This window comes from Aptenodytes patagonicus, chromosome 9, assembly GCF_965638725.1.
Source record: "Aptenodytes patagonicus chromosome 9, bAptPat1.pri.cur, whole genome shotgun sequence".
Lineage (NCBI taxonomy): Eukaryota > Metazoa > Chordata > Aves > Sphenisciformes > Spheniscidae > Aptenodytes > Aptenodytes patagonicus.
In genome coordinates this window covers 22,845,839-22,867,247 of record NC_134957.1, presented here as the reverse complement: position 1 = coordinate 22,867,247, position 21,409 = coordinate 22,845,839, and the positions used below count along the sequence as shown (strand labels likewise).

Below are 21,409 nucleotides of genomic sequence, written 5' to 3'. Positions count from 1 at the left end.
TCTGAAAGTGCTCTACCACGCCTTCCTGCAATTGTGCTACTTATCTGTAGTCTCTGTTGATATTCTTCTAACAATTTTTCTGTAAGCAAGATGCAAAGCAGCACTCAGATAAATTGTTTCTTACTGCAGATTTTAAGGTAAAATAGTCAAGATAAAAAACAGAGAAAAGCTGGGTTCTACTGAGTTTTTTAACATACCTAATTAATTCAGGATTTTACTTTATACTTTGAAAACCAGTTTCCAGACCGATCTTATTAACAACTGATATATTACCAAAGTATTTATAAAAAAGCTTTTGCTTTTTATTTGTTGTTTGCTGGGATTATTTTTTCTGTTTCAATCAGTTTGAATAGTAAAATAAGACCAACTAGAGTTTCACTTCCCATGTTGAAGTCTTTTGCTTTCTTGGTTTTGACAGACAGACAGGCATGCAGCTTTCCAGCATCACAAAATATTTCAAATGCAAAGGAACCCCCCCAGGACATTTAATTTTTTTTTTTTAAATTACTTAAAACAAGGACTGTGCATGTCTGTGAACTTGTGTGGCACTTAGCACAATAACAGCTTGATTTTAATTGCAACCTCGAGACTCAACTTTAAGCGCAGCGCAATCACAGCCTCAACTTTAAAACTAATGAAGACAGTTTAGTTGGACAGCTCATAAAAAAAAATCCATAACCAAAGTACAATGAGCCTTTTAGGCTATGTATCTTTGCAAAGCACTTGGATTTGCCAAAATGATACTGAACTTCCACTTCCTTAAAATTTCAGTGTTTCTAGTAGTGTATTTCTGGTAGGTATTTAGGGTACTTTTTCTCTGAGGAGCCTAGCCAGTATTATTGGATATATTCTTTAATTTCTGCCCATTCATATCTCAGCTATCCTACCTAGATGGTAGGATATGTCATGCTTAATATCAATTTCAAGTTTGAAAATGTAAAGTTATTTTTTGATATGTTCATTTTAAGGGTGCTCTTTCAAAATGCAGCTCAAAAATTTTATCATCACAAAAACACAAGGCAAATGTTCTCAGGCTAAATAGCAGCATTATCAGGAACAATTGGATAAAAACTGATAATATAGGCCCTGATAAGAGAATATTCTGAAGAATGGGCTTAATTTCACACACCGACTGGACATACCTGTGTTAAGCACTTTACTAAATAGCACACAATTGAGAGGTTTGATGCAAACATTTGCCCTCGAGGTTGTTGGCTGGAATCTTGCAATTAAACAGACTAGCTGGTTAGTTCCAGTGCATAAGCTCATGAATTATATATAATTCATGTACATAACACCACAATATAACATCTACAGATGGCCACCTTGTTGGCAGCCTCTCCCTGATAACTGCATAGACAGGGAGCCCCAACCTCTACGGCCACAGTGAAGGAGAAGTTGCATTCCCCTGCCCTAGCTTTGTCTGCTCTGTAGCTGGAGACAGTTTTATAAGGTGAAGTTCTATCAACTTGCCTAAAAGTGATATCATCACGAAATAAGATAGCTGGAATTTGGTATTCTCACTAGCTCCTTGGCTTTCTTTCTCTACTGACTTTAATAGTGGCTTAGTCTGACTCTTCTCCACACTCTCCCTGTGGCAAGCCATTTTTAATTTAAAAGTGCCCTATGTTGTCACGATCGTTTGGCACTCTGCTGATGTTCTCTTCCTTTTGCTACTCAGGAGTCGGACAGTGGGATGGTGTTGACGTCAGATGAGATAAAAAGCCCGAAGAGGCTGGAAATCCGTTCTTGGCCTTATGGGATCATGGCTCTAGCGTGAGTACTTTTGGATATTTCTTTTGAAGACCGTGTCCCATTCAGAAAAATGCTTCTAAAATTTGCAATTTTGTTTCTGATTCCAAAAGGAAAACTGGTAGACTATCTAAACAAGCTAGAAGGAGAATCAACTCTGTACTTCAGTACTATAACTGAAAGACCACGGTTAATGTGTTTTACGCTCAAGAAAGTTATAATGTAAACTTTGCTTCCAGAAAGAAGTTGAAAATAAAACAGAGTTGCAGGTCTCTGAAAGGAATGCTGCACTGTTGCATTTAAGTTACAGGAAGGTTAATTAACATGAAAAATGTTGATTCATGTGATAAAAATGAAAACTCATTTCATCAGCTTTGAGCACATAATGTCTTGTCAAGCGATTTAACTCTTCTTCCAAAATGCCAAGTTGCCTTGTCATTCTGAATCACGTTCAGAAAAACAAGAGAGCGCTCTCTAGTGAAGCTGGTGTCTCCTGTTCATGATCTGATCTCCCAGGGCAGAATATTCTGCACGTGGTAAATGATAGGAGCAAAAGAGCTGAGAATATACATATCTACTTTAGCTGTTTCTTGACTGCCTCTCCAGTGTTCTCATTTACTGATGGAACAAAGTTTAAAGAACTTCATTTATTAATCCAGAAAATGAGAGTTATAATTATACCAGTATCTAACAAAGCTATGTTTAACTTTAGACATACAGATGGACTGGCACCTTTGCAATTGATGGGACGTGAGAAAAGTTAAGGCGGCATGTATAGTAAATAATAGTGTAAGCACTGCAAAGCAAGTACGTTTACCAGAGCCGTGATTTCTACCTTTGGTTTATCATAGCTATGAAGACAGTCCTACAGAGAAGTCCCTTAATCCTACCACCTTCACGATCCTATGAATTAGATTGTTCATATTTGGTTTACAAATAGAGGCTGTGCCAGTGTTTGCTGTATGTTTATCCATTCATAGTACGGACAATCACAGAAGAATAAAAGCAGATATTTAGCTTTTAGCTAACAGTTAGCTCACAGTTCTTTGTATTTCTGTAACAATTGGGCACAGGCAGAGAGTTGACCTAGTAGTGAAATAGGTCTTCTCCACCCTCCTAGAAAAGGATAACAACAATAGTAACCCATTTTACTGATTCAAACGTCAACTTGTAGAATTTCAAAGAACAGCTACCCAAAATATTAAAAAAGAAACAATTCTGTAGCAAGGAATTCCATGTCTATTCAGTTAATAAAGCTAATTAGACTTTTACTGAATTATTGCCTAGAGTTTTCTCTGAAATCTATTGATGAGATTTCTGTTAGTTTCCTCTGTATTAAACTCAATGATCTTTCCCACCAGAGCAACTGCTTGTTCTACATCAAGTCACTATTTTTCTACATTAAAGAGAAATGATAGATGAGAAAAAACTAGTGCGATTTCTGCATCGTATGGGAGAGTTCACATGAGGGTGCAGAATCTAACAGTATTTCAGAGGGGTTAACTCCCTCACTCAGAGAGAAAAGCAAGACGGAAGGGGCTTGCCTTGCCTTTTCAGGCCTTAAAACCATAAATTCCTAGATGTTTGAAGGCAAGAGAGGAGGAGAAAGAGGAAGAGGGAAAAGGTTACGCAAGGAAGGCTAGAGCACCTCACAGCACTAACAGGGAGCATTCAAATGCTACAGATCCTGCTGGATTCGAGTGTGACTTCAGGAATAATGTTGTTCAGCAGTATTTCCCCCGTAGTACTGTCCCAGTGTTGTACCTGTTGGGGTACAATCTAGCAGATATCTAGATACGGTTCCATATTTTTATCCTATGCACATGCTGAGAGGATTTCTGCACAGCACAGTGCATTGCTATGGAGACCAAATGGCACCAGCTCTAAAAAAAGGAGCTCAAATGTCAGGAACTGCATGACTATGATGCTTTACCTGGGCTGATTTACCTCTCTTTTCTGCATGATGTCGTGTTGACATATATCCAACACATAGACACACACACAGCCTCCCTGATAGGATTTATCCTTCTAAAGATTTCTGTCAATCACCTCTGACTGCTGTTTCCCCTACTGCATTTCCCCCCTTTGGATAAATAGTTGGCACAGGAAGGTTCTCTCTCTCCCCCTTCCAGGCTTTCTGCTGAAAATCAGAAAAATCAACATCCAGCCAGATGTAGAAACACAAAAATTCCGTAACAACCTGTTCTTTCGAGATTTCCAGGAAAACCTTCTGAACTGCTATCAATCAGGCCCACTGAGAGTGAATGTGAAGTAACACGGCTCTGCCGGGTTCAGTGAATCTCTGCCTGACCCACACCATCTGGGGCTCTCCCCATTTACAGTCAACATTTCCATAGGGATTCCATTCATCGTAGATACCTGATACTTTCTGTGCCAGCCAGGCCACGAAAGACCATCTTAACAGAGGTCTGCTATAAAAGCAAACCCCGCAGCAAGCTGTGTTTGTTGTCTCCTTATTCCCAGGACCCTAGCTACCACTGAATGGACAGAAGTGTCTTTTTTCTTGGCCACATCCTTCATTGAGTGTTTGAGGTCCAGCTGAGAAGGCTATTTTGTCAGCTTCTTTTTTTTTTTTTTAAATCTTGCAGACTATCATTGGCACAAATAACATTTTTTACATAGTCGCAGAGCATCCTGATGCCCTCTCATTTGAGGACATGACAACCCTTGGCGCTCCTGCACTACTAACTTGAAAAACAAGCCTCAAAAGCATATAGAATAGTCTAGGAAAGGTCAGAAGAGAGTGCTGGTTTAATAGGGGAGATAAAGTCACCCTTGTTAATTGTGTATCTCTCTCTACCAAAAACATTTACCCTGGATCCCTTTCAAACAGTCCTCCTTTTCTAAAACAAAACTGTTCAAAGGCTTAGCATGTTTTCTAAACCAGGGTGGCTGCATTTATTATTTTTGCCAAAATCTTGCTGTTTATTTATCTTGCATTCGTTTCTCTGTCAAGTTTAAAATTTGGCAACACTGCACACCATGGAGTGTCAGTGTCAAGAGTTTATTGAAGATGAATCTGATACTCCGGGCCTGGGACCACTGTTAGACTGGACTAACCATTTCTGAGCTCTAAGCATTTTATACTGCTAAAGTATAAAGCCACAAGAGTAGCTGTAGTGAGGGACAGAAATGGGATAATGACACTGGAGTCAGCATTCAAGGACGCGCATTCAACACAGAGGGGATTTAATGATGGGATGGCTCTGGCGTCAGGTTTCATCTCATAATATTAACAGGCTACTGCCAAGCACTGCTTTAAAATTCTCCCAGAGACTCTATAATCGAGTTATTGTTTAAAATTATAATAGGTTTGATATCTGCTCAGTTGTCCTCCCTCCATCCCTTTCCCTTCCCGCCCCCCCAACCCCATTATCCTCATTTGCTCTGAAATTACTTATCCGGTTCTGGCCAAGTCCCATGACACCAGCTGACTGAGGCTCAGCTGATACACTCTAGGCTCTGGATGCTGCATCCAGATCACATCACTGAGGGCTCTGCCTTTGCCAAAGCCAAACTGGGCCTAAGGCAAGTCAATAATATTGAAACAAACTGATTTTGCTCAGGAGCATCGGGCATTCATGTCCAAATGCAAGGTGCCCACCAAAAACGCAACCCCGTTGACTGGTCTAGAATCCTTTTGCACCATCTCAGAAAAACGAGGCATGGAAATATGTTTGCTTCATAGCAGAGCTTAGTTTCAGAAGATTTTTCTTCTGTGATGAGCGTGCTGAGATAGCGCATGAACTTACTGTTGTGTCATGCAGCACCTTGCACTATGACCTGACTTGAGCTCTCCAAAATGTAAGTAACTTTGAATGAGTAGCTACTCGGGAGTTATGTAAGCCACTTTTTTCTAGGATTATACTATATGCTTACAGTGGCAAGGACTAAAGGGAGAATTGTGAAAGGCTGTGGTCCCCAGCTTGGTCTTGACTGCAGTGCTTTTCATCTCACTGCATTCTGAGTGCTGGAGCTAGTGTCAGGGACCGCTGACCATTTTGCCACGCATGCAAGGGGATGCATACTTAACGAGTGGGTGACTTTGGCCTGTTAAAATTTTATGCTAGCTGTACTTTGTGCTTAGAAGTGTTTCAAAACAATGAATTCTTGATCCTAATCCCTTGAGTTCTCCGTGCCAGTAGACTACTGATGCGCTGATACTGCCAGAGGGGAACCCAGGATTAAATTCTTTCTGCACAGCACCCTGTCTAAAATGTATTAAAGCAAACTCTGAATCAGTCATAACTATCAGAAGAAAAAATAACCCTTTTATTTCTTTCATTGCAGAAAAAAATTAAAAAATTAATCACTCTGTGCCTCATTAAACACCTATGAAAGCTATTGTAAAGCCCTGAAGCTCCTACATGTTATTATGAGATGCAGACATGAGACAAACTGCTCTGCTTGGCAACGCTCAGTCCAATTTCTCATCTTTCCCTAAACACAGCTTCTGACCGAGGCCCGGATTTCTACATGGACACAATAGTCTATTAGTTTTCCCTATTGAGGGCAAGATACTTGGGCGTCTTACTGCAAAGCAATAAGAGCTGCTCCACAGCCCTGGGAATAAGTGCTACACTTGGTACTGTAGTCCCTCACTGGATAGGGTGATTTTCTTACAGTCATCTCTCTTTCTCCATGCTCCTCTTCAAGTCACTGACCCTGAGACTTAGGCTAATAGAAAGTGGCTCCCTCTCACATAAAATAAACAGCTCCAGTAATGATTTCCCAGCTCTTTGATGATTTCAGTATTTTTCTACCTCTAACCAAAATCTCTGGTTCATGCGGTAGGATGAAAAAGTCTCATTAGGTCTTTTAGGCCTTCTAGCTATTACAGGATTATCCTTTGTGGTACCTTCTAAACAACTTTGACACGTCTCCAGAAAACTTAAAAAAGATTGTGAAAGATTACTTAATATTCAGGCTAACTTTTCCTTCACCTAGCTTAATTCCTAGACTTCTCAGCTTCATCTGTACCAGGAAATCTGACATAGCACAGTAAAAATGGGAACTGTTAACGGCTCTCACCACCCACAGTACCACACTAAAATGCACTTGTCCAAGCTTGTGTCTGGGTCATGAGACCTACTAACTATATTGTGGCCCCACACAGACACGCTACACGTGCATGCAGTAGCATAGAGCCCAAGCTCTGTGATAAGCAGGCTGCTTGATACAGTCCTATTTACAGACGTGGCCGGCTTTCAGTTATCAACACTGGGTCCACACCAGCAGGTTCCTCCACCTCATTTGGTTTTACATCTAGCAGACTCGACACTGGCACCAGGCTCAGGGACACTATAGAAATACAGCCTGAAGAGTAGCAGGATTTGCTGGTGATTATGAATGTCACACTCTTAGTAGATTTGCTGCTACCTATTTGCATTCTTCCAATCTTCTAGTATTGGTTCCTCCGGTGCTGTCAACGCTTTTGTACTTCCCCCCCATAAATCTCCCTAGCTTGTAGGTATCTTTCTGAAAGAGAGGAGTCCAGTGCTGTGCCTTGGCTAACTCCAGTCTCAGCCTATGAAACAAGGCTGAAGGCAGCTCACCACGTTCTGCGAAACACGTTTCCCCAACCAGCACTCCACAGAAACACGCACATTATGGAAGAGGGTCCTTTAGGTTACAAAATCTGCTTGAGGTCAGGAAATGGCAGTGTTCAGATTCTCATCTTTCCCCTTATCCTGCCCCAAACGGTACACATTCTTGCAAGGACAAACGAGTTTTCAGATTGGTCATTGTGTAAAATGTGACCAGCTTGGGTCAGTGAGCAAATGTGTTCCAGCTGAATGTCATGGTATTCACACACCTAATCTTCAGTATTGTGCCGTGGTGAGAATACTCCCAGGCAAGTGGGACTGGGCTGAGACATTCACAGTTATGAGCAGATTTATCAAAACTGCACATCTCTTTTATTGCCTCCTGCAGCTGCAGCACTCAGAAGTCAGGCAGAGGCAAAATCAGTAAGGAAATACCTTTCGGGGCAGTGTAATGCCAACCCAGGAAAAACACCGAACCAAGCAATGGCAAGCTTTTAATGAAATTATTTAATTACATAACCATTATTAACTTCTGTAGCTGCATAATTGCGTGATTAATCAAATCTAATGCCTTCAGTCAGAAAATGTTCATCGGTGGGGCTCGGGGAGAATTTTTCTATTTTATACAGGGTAGTACAATTGGCTCAGAGCATAAAGGGGTTTTTGCTTTCCTCTGAAGCATCAAGTACTGACCACTGCCCGAGGCAAGACTGATGTCTGATTCAGTGTGGCAGTTTCTATGTAGCAAATGAGATTTCAAGGACAGACAGAAAAGGGATGCTGCAGTCTCATTTTCCAATATACCGTCCAAGCATATGTACATTTCTCTGTTGCCGGGCATGAACAGAGTAGATTGAAGTGTCAGTAATATAGAGCATTAAAAGGAAAAACGCAAAGACCCTTGGATAGCTTTAATTTAGGAAATGCATTTAGATGAAAGGAATAGTTTTGAAAGTTAATTGCATTTTGGTCTGCCATAAGACAGCTAATGACAAAACTTGCTTCTGACCTAACTCATCAGCTTTCTGTCTTCAGAGCAAATATTAGATGTCAGCATTTAAGAGTCCTTCTTCAAACACCAGCATGATTTCAGCGATGGGCAGAGTTATTCCCAGATATCCAGTCTCCTGACCTACAGGGGCAGAAGCCTAACAAGAACACTTGCTGGGAGTCTATGTGGGTCTGAAAATTTCCCATTGTGTGGCCAAACTAAACCTTAATAACATTTCTTTTTCTCCAGCACTCTGAGATATGCAGGCTGGGGGCCAAGTTAAACAGATACTTTCAAGCTTCTCTCTGTCTCCACTGACAACTTTAATACCTGGCAAATTAGAAGCCAGAGCATCCATGGAATTGTCTGACACGAGTCAATAGAACTGAGCAACAAAAAGAAAAATACATAAATAAACAGTGAAGCAAAGTTGTGGTTCCATTGCTCATGCCAGGGAAGAATTTATCTACAGAGAAAGCGTGTGTGTATAGAAAGGGACGGCTGCCAAATGTATAGTATACAGAAGAAGTTTTCCACTCGCGTTTTTCTCTGGACAAAGAGGAAAAACTTAGATTGTGAAAGCAGTGTGCGCTACATTTTTGTTGAAGTTCTCAGGGTTACTATTTATTTTAGAATTTCTGCTTTGCCACTCAACAGGTTTGGTTTCAATGCCTTGTGCAGGTCTAAAAGCACAGTAACATTAGCTTTAATCTATAATCTCTGCCTTTCCATTTTAGAAGTCACAGAACCCAAGTTTATTCTAGACGTGCAAGACATGGTGGGCTGGCTCTTACACGTCAGGGGTCCTGGGTTCACTTCCTAGAGACAAAGCTGGAGATGCAAACATGCTGTGGAAAGCCATCACAGCACGCTAAAATCAGGCCAACTATGAAGCAGGCAGTCTGATCAGACCGCAGCTGATTAGAGTTGCAGCTGTTTGTTATGTCTGAATTCGGCTGAACATCTCAGCTCCTGGCTTAGAACGGCTTTACGGACTATGATGTAGAGAGTATCACCTACTCCACACACTCCCCCAAGAAGAGAACTACAGGGATCGATAATTTACAGATGGACCCTACAGGCTGTTCAGTGTGGTTGCGCACAGATCATAAACCAGTGTTCTACTCTAGCCAATGCACTGCACACTCAGGACCTTTCCAGAATTAGCAAAAATTTTAAGTGAAGATACTGACACTAGTTCTGTCAGCCAGACTGAGAATATCTGCAGCTTGTGGGAAAACTGAAGCTTTTGACAGGTTCCAGATTCAGAGGCAAGATAACACAACTTCTAAAGTTATAGTAGCACAATCTAGCAGGACATATTTACCCTTTCATAGCTGAAAGGAGCTGGGCCTACTCTATATTACAATTCTGTCATGCCAAGCATCAACCTGCTCTTAAGCCTGCAACATAACAGCACACACAGTTGGTGTCTTGGATCTGCTACTTTTCCTATTCACGATTTTTGTTCCCCTTCCTCCAATTACTGTATCTGTCTCTTAGCTATTGTTTTGTTTCCTGGAGCAGGGACGGGCTTCGCTTTCTTTCTAAAGCACCACACTCTGAATCCTTGATCAACTACTGGGGACTATAAGCACTGCAGCAGTACAAATAAAATAAGTGTAATGAATTATGCAATTATTTGATGAACTGTTGATTATTCGGATTTGGTTTAGGGTCATTAGAATGTAGCTTTATGCTCCTTTAAACGCATATGAAATATACACACAAAGTGCTTGAGCACTGCCTGATTTTAAATTCTCCCAGGCACATTCATAAGTCATTCTGAACTGAGACACGAGCAATGCCATAATCAGTCTGTGAGTGAGGCTTATTCCAGAGAGATGCGTGTTAAAGGGTCCCTAAGCAAAGTGGAGAAGTTCAAAAGCCATTCTCACATTGGGATCCTTTTGAGAACCAACCCTAAGTTATCCAGACCTCTTCCAATTAATTCCTCAGATGGAAGAAACCAGGCTTAACAAAACATTATTTTTAAGGCAGCCTACGACAGAAAGTACCTTTTTTTTTTCCTCCACAACACTTGCATTCCTCAAGGTCACCTTGCGATACAAATCCTCTCCAGGGTTCTCCTACTTTTAACATTGAGGTTGCTCCACGTCATGCAAGTTGCTTCTCTCCCACCACCTTCATCACCTATAATAAGAGAAGACAGCAGAAAATGAAAGCTGGCTCTCATTAATAGCATCAGTTACAAGCCAGCAGTTGTAATGTTGAAAAGCGCTGCCCTTCACTAGCATACTGCTCAGTAATTTTAAAGGGCTAGAGAATGTAAGAAAGATTTTGCTCTACACTGCACGAGTGTGTCCAACACACACTCTTGCTTTCAGTATCATTTTAAGTTAGAGTCTGTCATAGATTATTCATTATTTTATCCTTTATCATACTTAAAGTCATAGCCTTCAGTTCTGCTTTCAAAAAAGTCAAATTTCTACTGACCTGTGTCAGAACAATGAGAGAATATTATTGCATGTATAGGACAGGTGCATTTATAATTAAGATATATATATAGTGCACTGAAATGCGGTAAGCTAAAAAGACAGGGCAACAGGACTCCTGGATTTACTCCTACATCGACTTTTAAAACACTGAGTTATTTGAAATACGTAATTCAGTTCCCTTATCCAATCTGTAAAATGTCGCTGTCTTACAGGATGCTGCAAAGGTAAACTGAAATGCTTCATATATTTATTTAAAAAAAAAAAAATTTTGACCATTAATAACACATAGAGACAAAACCTTATGGAGACAGGGTCGATATATTATACTGTTTGTTCTCAACAGGCGGAGAGCTGTTAGCAAGAGCAAAGAATCCATATTATCTGATCATGAGCGTGAGGCTGTCAAATACCAGCCAGCAGTACAGGCAGAAGAGGACACCATGGACTTCACACTGGAAGACTCTGTTCTCCTTCCTATGGATCCAAACCTGGAATGCCACAGCCCACCTCCAGATTACAACTCCGTCATTCACTACTCAGCCCCTCCAGTGTAATCAGCCCAACCTGACACAGGGCATCTTGCACCTCTCTTAACCATGCTAGATTCTTACATGCCTCCATGCCTGGATAAAGAGACTGGGTAAAAACGGAAGGGAAATCTGACAGGACACTGGTTCACGTGTTTCTTCTGGCACATCTCTGATGTGAATAGAAACATTTAAAGAGCATCTTCTTTGCTATCTTTAAAGGCCTATTGCAACATATGCAGTAAATTAAAATTCTGTCTATCGGAATCGTAAGTAGGAGCTGCAACCCAGAACTGCTTCCACTCCTTCCTCCCCTAGCTGGGACCGCTTATTGGCATTCGCAGATTTACAGGTTCCTTCATTCACATTTTACTCCATAAGAGTCACCAAGAGTCATGTCAAGCTAGTTGCGAAAACAAGATTAATTCTACTGGTCCTGCACACATCCCGCAGGAATTGTTTAGTACGATGCTGTACGGGATCAGTTGAAAACAACAGCCATACACACTAACGTTTTGCTTTTGGAGAAAATCCAAAATTGAAACATCGTTCTTAACTTGGGATCTCACCTACCGTAAATATTTCTGAAATATTTTGAAATCCAAAATATTTTGGTTACAATTTGTGATTTAATAATTTCCACTGCCTATAGGATACACTCCTAAAAATGATATGGCACAGAGAAAGCAGATAGTACTTGTGTATCAAGAGGCAGGCTGGTCTTTTGGGCCATCAGGGCATACAATGTGGTTAAATCCGTCTCCTTGTCTTTTCTGCTTGTCCAAACAGCAATTTATTTAGCATACATGCAGTAGGGAACTTTGATGGAGATGCATCTGTAATGATTGCAAGGCAAAATCACTGCCTTAAATAAGAACCTTCTTAAGCTTAAATAGACAGAATTTCCCTGCGCACATGCACATGTTTGTGTGAATGTGCATAAAATACTCATTAACAACATGAGTTACACATAAACGCACATATACCCTTGAGGCACCAGCAGGGTAGCAGCATTTTTATGTTTCTTTTCTGCACACAGGCTATTTACTAAAAAGAAAAAAAAAAAAAAAAAAAGTATTTCCTTTGGATTCTGTGGCAGATGCCCAACAGTTTGATCCTGGGAATACTAGCCCATGCTAAACTGTAAGCATATGTGACACATACTTGTCTCTGACTGTCTTGCCAAGGTAAATATTAGTATGATACGCAATGCCCTCTGCATCTAAACCCTTCATGGGTTCATGGTAATTCAAAATTCTTTTTTTGCAGCCTATTTATGCAGGACTGAACGGATCACAAATTCTCACATTTGAGAAATTCAAAGTGCATTGCCCCAAGCTCAAAAGCTGTGTGTGGCAGGGATTGTTGGTCTGCAAGTATGTATACCCAGGTCCCATGCATACCCCATGCATACGCACAACAACTTCAAAAATAAGCAAATAATCCTTGTCATTTAACGTGCTGTGTAACAAGCAGAGCGGACTTTAGAAATCTAGGAAGGGAAGAAGCATCTAGGTTGCAAGTATAAGAAGCAAGGATGAGAAAGATGTTCATTGACAGTCAGGGCTATAACCTCTTAAGTTATAAGCCTGGATCTATAAATGAGACACTGCAGTTTCTTCCAAGGTCTGCACAACCCTTTCCTTTTCTTCTTAGACTTGACACTGATTTGACTTCTTCACAGAAAAAGAATTTTTCTTCATGATTACAAACTAAAGGGGGGGAAAAAAAAATCCAACACTTGCAAAACAATTATATTATCTTGACAAAGACAGCCTAAACACCCTCGCAGCAGTGAAGAAAACATTTCTGGATGATCGGTTACAGTTGGTTACGTTGAAGTAAACACAAACAAGCCTCAGGTATTATCAAAGGGGGAAACCAATCTCCAAACCCCATACCACGTTAACTGTGAATGCTAAAGCATCTGAAGTACGGGCTCTGGGGAACTGCACTTCTCGTTCTCCTTGACTTCAGATTCGATGTATTAAGGAAATCACCTGCAGTAACGCACGAGCCCCTTGTTCATAGAGGACCTGCTAGATAGCTGTGGTCTGTAGTTGCTTTATGGTCATTTTTGCACTTCTATGTATTTTAGTACCTACGTATTAAGTAGAGCTGGCCATATAACAGAAGAAACTACTGGGAAAAAATTCATCTGATGAGCCCCAAAAAGCTCATGGGATCGGTTTTTCATCAAACAGTAAATTTTATAGCTCTGATCAAATAATCAATCACTTCTTTTGGAAATAATTTATTCACGTGGCAAAAAGAAAAAAGGTGCAGACAGTTTGTCTGGCTCTACAGTTAATGGCATCAGTGTGAGACGGTTTGTTATTGTGCCTTGTTCTGTAAGAAAAATGACAATGTTTGAAAAACTTTGCTTATAAACTTTAAAATAAGTACATCTAGGGGAAAACACCTGCAAATATGCTCTCTATTTCGAAAAAGAATGGGTAACACTGCTGCGTGAACTGTCTGCTTCTGAGAGCGCCGAGTATATCATCTTTCCACTTTATCAAGGATGAACTGTAGAGGTTTCTCTGGGACCAGAGGAACATGAAGCATGTTCCCTGAGCGGGACCCAGGCGGACACTCTAACGGAGCGCTGGTAGCCAGGTCCCTTTCTGGCTCTCAGTAACATGTATCAGCCTTTCTGCATCACGTGAGATGATGTGAAAACAGAGCGCAGGCTCAAGTGCTCAAGACGTTTTAAAACACTGCTTGCATTGACAGCCCCCCCGAACACTGGGGGCTCCTCTGCAGTGGCAAAAATCAACAGCCGTCTTGAGCAGTATCGATGCCCATTTCTTCAGAGAGCGAAGATACCCTCTGAACACGCAATAATGGCCTTCAAGTGTTCTGGAAATGGCGAATGACTGATGTTTGGGCAGCTGTGTTTCCAATGTTTATTCTGAGTGGAAGATTTTTTTTCCTCCTTATAGTAAATGTAACAAGCAAAAGTATTGCCTGAAAAGTATTATTGAACATATGTCTTCTATTTTATTTACTAATATTTTGTTTGTCCTTTTCTCTCCTCCCCTAATTTAATTATTGTTCTTTTCTTACAATGATGTATATAGTTTACTCAGTAGAAACAAATATAGTGATTCATTTATATGGTAAAATTTGTAACATTTTAGTCAAAAGAGAAAGAGATACCCAGACATAACAGAGTTAAGTATTGTTACTAAACATTTCACTAATGCTTGCAGGCCAGGCTCCAGTTTACAGTACCCTACTAGCGCCATTTCATAGCAGTTCTCCTCTTGGCTGCGAGTATCTCTGGCTCTCACTTATTCTCCACGTTATTTAGTTTCAGTTAGGAAACAGGGATCTGGAGGAATCTGGCAGGTTTAACTCATTCCTGGAAGTGTCACCACGCAGCTCAAGGTAAAGGCAAGGAATTTTCACTGCCTCTGTTTTAACTCAAGGCTGGTGTATTGGCTAGAGGATCAGAAGAGGCCAAATTGTTTAAATGATGTGATGTTTATTATTTTTTCAGACTTCTCAGGGATTCTTATTCAACTCCTGTCAGCCACCTGCTTTATCTAACCTGACTGAGCTCAATGGTATCTGGTATTAACATGTACCTTTGTTTTCTTTAACGGTGCTTACTCCTACTGTTTTTGTCCTCTTGTAGCCCCAGAGAACTGGGGCAAAGGAACTTGGAGCTCAGCACAGAAATGTGTTGTCTTCTCTCCAACAATCACCTGCCACGTAGGTGTCCAAGGATAAGTGCCTTCACCTGCATGTTATTGTTCAGGCTGGTGTTTTTAACAATCTGGTTTCCTATCTCCTCTTTTCATCTATTTCTTGGTATTTGTTCTTCACAGTCCCTTTGGATTGCTTTTCTCTGCCTTTTGAATAAGATCAGGTATAGGACTCATTTCACTGCTATTTCCTGTATATTCTGCTCTTGCAGAGGCCGAACTAGATAATCTAAAGCAAGCTTTTTTCACATTAAAGATTTTCCAATATAGGCAAGGGAAACTAGTTTATATTGGTTTGTCTGGAAGCCTTTCTGTATCCTTCCCTGAATGAGAGAAGCTTTTTAATCTATTGCTTTTTCAGTATGTGGTATCTGCAGCAAAACAAAGGTTGGTGACTATCTCTGTGACTTTCATCTTTCTCCAACAATGAGGTTTCTCTTAGGTTCTTCCAAGTTATCCTCACAAGAAGGGCATCCTAACCAGGATGCTGGACCCACACCATCTACTCAGGATACCAAGGAAGGTCAGATAAAAACCTAAAGTCTGAGTAATAGTCTCAAATAAAGCCACTGAAATTTGAACCCGCTGAATGCTGAAGATGTATACATTTAAGGCTGCCTGCAGGCATAAGCTGCTCTGCTTAAGACATCCCACTAATACAAACACTACTCTTCAAGTTCGCCTGCTTGGTAAATGCCCAGGATGACCTCGAGTGTCCAGGCACTTCTCTCTTTGTACTTATGCTCTTGCATACTGTAGGAACGTTAGTTGGCATCTAAGCCTGTAACTGGCCAGTCAACAGTTTATGACTTATCTTCTCAATGATCCTTCACGCTGAGCATTGGCACTGCCTTGTCATGTCCTATCTTGCTTTACAAACTTGGTCTGGCCCTATTCCAGCTGCAAGGGTGTGATCTTGGGTCAATGGTCTCTAGTTCCCACCAGCACCAACTGGACAACACCGGGAGATGTTTGCAGGGAAACATCACTAGCAAATAGCTACATAACAAGATGAAGCATTATTGGGTTTTCCTGAACACACGAGTCAGCCAGGATCAGTATCATACTCAGAGATCAGCCTATAATTTTTTCTTATCATAAAGTGAATGGAAAATACAGAAGGTAGCAGTAATTCTTTTGTCCCTCCCTACAAATAGCAATGGCCAATCCCCGAGATCTATTTTCCTGTTTTTATACTACACCACAAAAAAAAAAAAAAAAAACACACAAACACAGAAAGAATTTTACCAAAGTAACAACACCAGCAGCATCTTACACAAGTAAAATTCAGGGAGGACTTCTGGATTTGACCCTATCAAGAGTCAGTCACTGTTTAGGATGTAAGCGTTGAGCCCAAGCACTGGCTAGTTTGTCTGACACCCATGTTGTTTTCATATTGTGTTAACATAGAAGAGAAAACTTGCTGGACTGGGTCATTTGGGACCCCAAGCAAATATGATGCCATAAGGGCCGTGGTTACAGGAAGACTAGTGTGATATGCACTGAGCAGTGTCCCATTGTCCTGCCTAATAATCCTGTGCCACGAGAGTCAGCACATCCTTATTACTCAATTCATTTTTGCTTAGACCTTGAGTTGTCAAAGCAGCTAATGAAAACTGGGAAAACCCAGTAACTAGGGACTTAAAGAAAATAAACTAAGTGCCATGTAGTACTCAAAACACTAAGGAATGTTTGTCTGCCCTGTTCCTGTCTGTCTGAAGAATGTATGCACTGAAAACAACGCTTTCTTATGTAGTTAAAAATTGTACTGTATCTATTAACCAAAAAAATAAAAAGATTCTATATTTATACAGCCCAGGGCTCCTTCGTGTCATCTCTTGGCTTGAAAAGTGTTGTCCTTGAAGCAGAATATAAATAAATAATGCAACAGTTTTGAGAGATTTTTACAAGGCATAGATGTCATCTTAATTTCTACAGGGGGTTCAAAACTTAGGACGTAAGCCTGCCACATTGTCATTGCTCAGAGGTATCTAACCGCTACATTTGCTTACAAGATTCACAGATCTCAGAAAATGCTGGCCCAATTTGCTGGAGAAATACACAAATCTAGCTGCCACCGAGAGCAGCCCATGAAACACAGAGACTGCCATCTTGTTAAATTTAAAATAAATAATTAAATCAATGGGACTGAGCTAGAACATAGAATCAGAATTCTGCATTCTAAATAAAACCCATGTTCACCAAAGCATGTAAGTACATAAGTTTGTGAAGATAATTTGCAGAACATGGTAGCATTTGGGGGTGGTTCAGATTCAAAATTCCAGAAATTGTGTTTCATTTAGCTTACCATAATACTCTAAAAAGAACACAACTAAATAAATATTTCCCAATACACAGCCACGATGATGTTATTGAATTCTCACTTGAATAAACTCTGCACCGTTGAAATACAGAATATTCCATGCTCTTATTTTGTAGTTAAGGTCTAACATTTAGAAGGCTGAGGAAAAAAATCTCCCAACAACAGTCAAGTGCAGCAGGCATGCCATTTTCCTTACCAGCTGGCTTATCTTTCTGAAATACTGTTTCCCATTCCCATTTCCAGTTTGGTGGCACAGCAGGTAACTACCGGCAGAAAAAAATATGAGACCTTTGCAGATTTTTACAGACTGACAAATACTAGGTTCTACTTATGTCTTAAAATAAATACTGTTATTAGGAAGAAAAAAAAAAGTGTGTTAGAGTTTCAGAGCCATTCTTCCATTAGCACAGTCTTAAAAGTTATCGGTCTGTGTATTTTGCTAGTCACATTAAAAACTACGAAGCACTCAAGTCACTTCAAACAATTTAGTTTCTCTTCATTCCCTGTTCCAAGCAGTCCTGGAAATAAGTGCCTAAATTATACATGTCATTTGAAATGCAGCAATCTCCTTTCATCCACATAATGAGCAAGAACATTCTTCTCTGTAAACTATAAAATGATTCAGTTACTTATATAACGCATGAGTCATTGTATGCTAGGCAATATAGAGTCTCCTTTATGGGGAAACTAATGTATTAAACGGTGGAAGGAAAATATACAAAATTAACTCTGATTTGCTTTTAGCACAAAATGTGAATTATTAATCACATAGAGCTTCACTTGTGGAAAGTACTCTGTTAGGGCATGCCTTGGAAAAGAATTTTGGGGAAAAAAAATTACAACACTAGGAATCAAGAAATGTAAGCTTTTCTCTTAGGTCTTGGCCAGGGTACATAACTTCTCTGACCCTTACTTTTGGCATACATGATGTAAAAAATTTTTGTTTTTACAGCAGCAACACGTAGAGATGCAAGACCAGAAAATCTCAATCTAAAGTATTGAAACTTGGTGGTTTGAGGTGATAAAAATCCAAGAAGAAAATAGGGACTAGCAAGAGAAAGAATTAGGAGTAAGATAAACAGGTTTTGTGGTGGTCACATTAGAAAGCTGAGAAGACAATCCAGCTGATTTCCAGTCAGGTCCTTTTTCCTTCCTCCCATAGTGAGACTTAATTTATGAGGGTTTGTAAAGTGCAAAGGCTCTGCAAGAGTGGAAAATACTGTTATTTTCATATGCTTTGTACACAGTGAGGCCCATAAGCAGTAGATAATAATTTTGTCTCAAAACCTATGAAGTAGCCCGCGACTTTCACAGGATCTCAGTACACATTTTATCGCTGGCTGTTGCCTGTTTGAAGTGGCACACTGAATGCCCCCTGCTGAATGGACTGTAATGAACTTGCTCTGCATAAAGAGTAGATGAAGCCCTACAAGGGCCATAAATATAACCGTTATTTTTAACGGTACTGAAGTCAGTTGTGATGAGTCGCAAATGTTATTATAGCCTGATGAGTTAGTATTCATTAAAACTTAGAGAGGAGAACCTGTTCTGTTTAAACCACTTCCTTCTACAGGGACTTAGGAAACAGAATGCAGGAAATTATAGTTCTGGCGGTTCACTTCATCTTTCCTTATCCACACGGATGCACAAAGTGAGACCTGTCTGTTCCTTCCCTCACTGCAGAGCCAGTGAATACTTACTCTGTATCTGCACAAACCACAAGGGCAGAGTAACATGGCTTCTAAGTATTCCTATTCCATATTTCTTTAAGTGGCCCTTAAGATAGGGCTGTTGCTCCCAGGGAGTAATAGGACTGAAGGGTATTTCAAAATATAAGCTGTCATAATATCAAATGCCAAATGTCAAGGTAATGAAATTAATGAGGAGAGCCTCCCATATTCTTCCTCTGCATTTGTCATTGATGGTACTTAGTCTGAATACGTGATCTACACTGAATCCCTTGGGTCTGAATCTAGCCTATTCTTCACTGAGAAGAAATAATACCCAGTAAAGAAGAAATATTTCCTCTGTGATTTAAGCTGTGGTTTAAGCTGTGCACCTTCTAGGTCCAAAGATTTTTCTTCAGAGTATGAGTTGACTGCAGAGGAGAGAGAGGTGGAGTTAGTCTTTCAGTCCTTCGCTGGCCGGCGAGCATACATAAGTAGCTTTAGTTGAAATGAGAACTTACAACATGCTTTGAAAAATAAGTAATGCAGGTAACCCAACATAGGCAAACGCAACTGTTTGCCTTCCTATAATGGCAGGTGATTAAAGCGTGATTCTTCCTGTCCTAGAAAGGGTGGGAATACATGTCTACTGAGTGCTCTTGTCTAAATCCATGATAATGATACTAAAGGATTAAATCTATCACTTGCATACTTTCTAGGGCAAACTGTAGCTACACAGGTGATTTACTCAGTTCAGTGATTTCACGCAGAGTAGGACTTGACCCATCCAAACGAACAAAAAAAAAAACCACCAACAAACTATTTCAAATATTAAGAGCGACATTAAGAACCTTATGAAATTCAACAAGGACAAAACCTGCACTTGGGAAGGACTAAACCCTTGGAAGTAATACATGCTGGGGCCTGACTGGCTGGGGAACCAGTCTGCTGAAAGGGCCCTGTGGGTCTTGGTAGACATAAGCTGAATACGAGCCAGCCATGTGCCCTGGCAGCAAGGAAGGCCAGCAGCATCCTGGGCTGCATTAATGGGAGCACAGCCAGGGGAAGTGATTATCCCTCTCTACTTAGCACTCATTAGACCACATCTAGAATAGTGCCTCCCCCACCGGCACAAGCAAGACACTGACAACTGGACTGAGTTCAGCAGAGGGCCACCAAGATGGTCAGGACTCGGAGCACTTGCTCTGTGAGTAGAGACTGAGGGAGCTGGGCTTGTCCAACCTGGAGAAAGGACAGCTTCAGGGGGACCTAACAGCAGCCCCCACACGCCTACGATGAGGCTGTCAAGAAGGAGGAGCCAGACTCTTCACAGTGGTACACGGCAGGAGGAAGAGAGATGAGAGACAATTGAAACAAGAGAGGTGCAGATACGGACATACAGAGGAACTTTTTTCTCCACGACAACAGTCAAGAAGTGGAGCAGGTTGCCCAGAGAGGCCCAGGCCCTGCTCTGTGCAGGAGGGTTGACCTCTTGAGGTCCTTTTCCAACCTGAATTATCCTACGATCAAGTCTGACTCATTGTTTCATTCTAATATAGCCTCTGCATGTAAATTATATTCATCTACACAGTCAAATTACCAGCATAAAACCTCCATGCCACACAGGTCTAGCCTTTCAAAATATTAATGATTAGTTAGCGATTGGGTTAGCGATTCACGTTGAGCCTCAGCAGAGCTCTGGAAATCATATGTAAAGTGGCATCTGCTAATAGTTAATGACTTTTTTGTCTGCATTAAAAAAAAAAATAAAAATGTGGCAACACTGATCTCGCATACAGAAGTGAAACAAATGGCATTCTTGTGGTAAAGTAAGCGTAAGTTGACTACTCTAAGAAAACTTACAGGTAATTTTATCTTATTGCTTCATATATACACTTCGGCCTTTTATTTTTTCTTAATGCTACTCTACTTCACTTGTCAGATAACAAGTAGTGCTCAGGGTTGTCTCATACCATAATTTATCCATTTATCACACCTAAATAGTGATACTAGTCATTAGCTAATCACGTCCACTATATTAATTGCGAACTGTTCATTTCCCTGAACTTCTTTCAGGATCACATACTTACCATAATCCTCTGGAAGGGCAAGTCCCCCAAATCAAATCAAATTTCTAAAATCGTTACAGAAAGTTTTTAAAAACCTAAGAAGACAGTCTTCTCCTTTGCAAATGAAGCAGGAATTTTATTTCCTCCAGGTCATGCGGGGGAAAGAGGACCATGCATCTTTCAATAATACACTGTTCCTTGACTGAGTCAGATATGATAAGAGTGCTTCTCCTTTTTCCACAAATTTTTCTTTTCTTACTGTGAAAACTTGGTTATTTTTAGTTTTTCTCTTTTGTCTTTCTTCCACTGTAAAATTGCTAAAGAAAAATTCAAATCCAACA

At 40.5% G+C, this 21,409-nt stretch overlaps 1 protein-coding gene across 2 annotated transcripts in view; it reads left to right on the top strand.

Annotated features, from left to right (window-relative positions):
* The window catches only part of LOC143164627 (vascular endothelial growth factor receptor kdr-like), a 143,679-nt gene extending 126,857 nt beyond the window's left edge, over positions 1-16,822 (top strand). For both annotated transcript variants that reach the window (XM_076347462.1, XM_076347461.1), the window contains exons 29-30: positions 1,682-1,776; positions 11,113-16,822. In XM_076347462.1, coding sequence (XP_076203577.1) covers positions 1,682-1,776; positions 11,113-11,323 — 306 coding nt within the window. In that variant the 3' untranslated portion in view covers positions 11,324-16,822. The remainder of the gene's footprint in view (positions 1-1,681; positions 1,777-11,112) is intronic.
* The last annotated feature ends 4,587 nt before the right edge of the window (positions 16,823-21,409 follow it).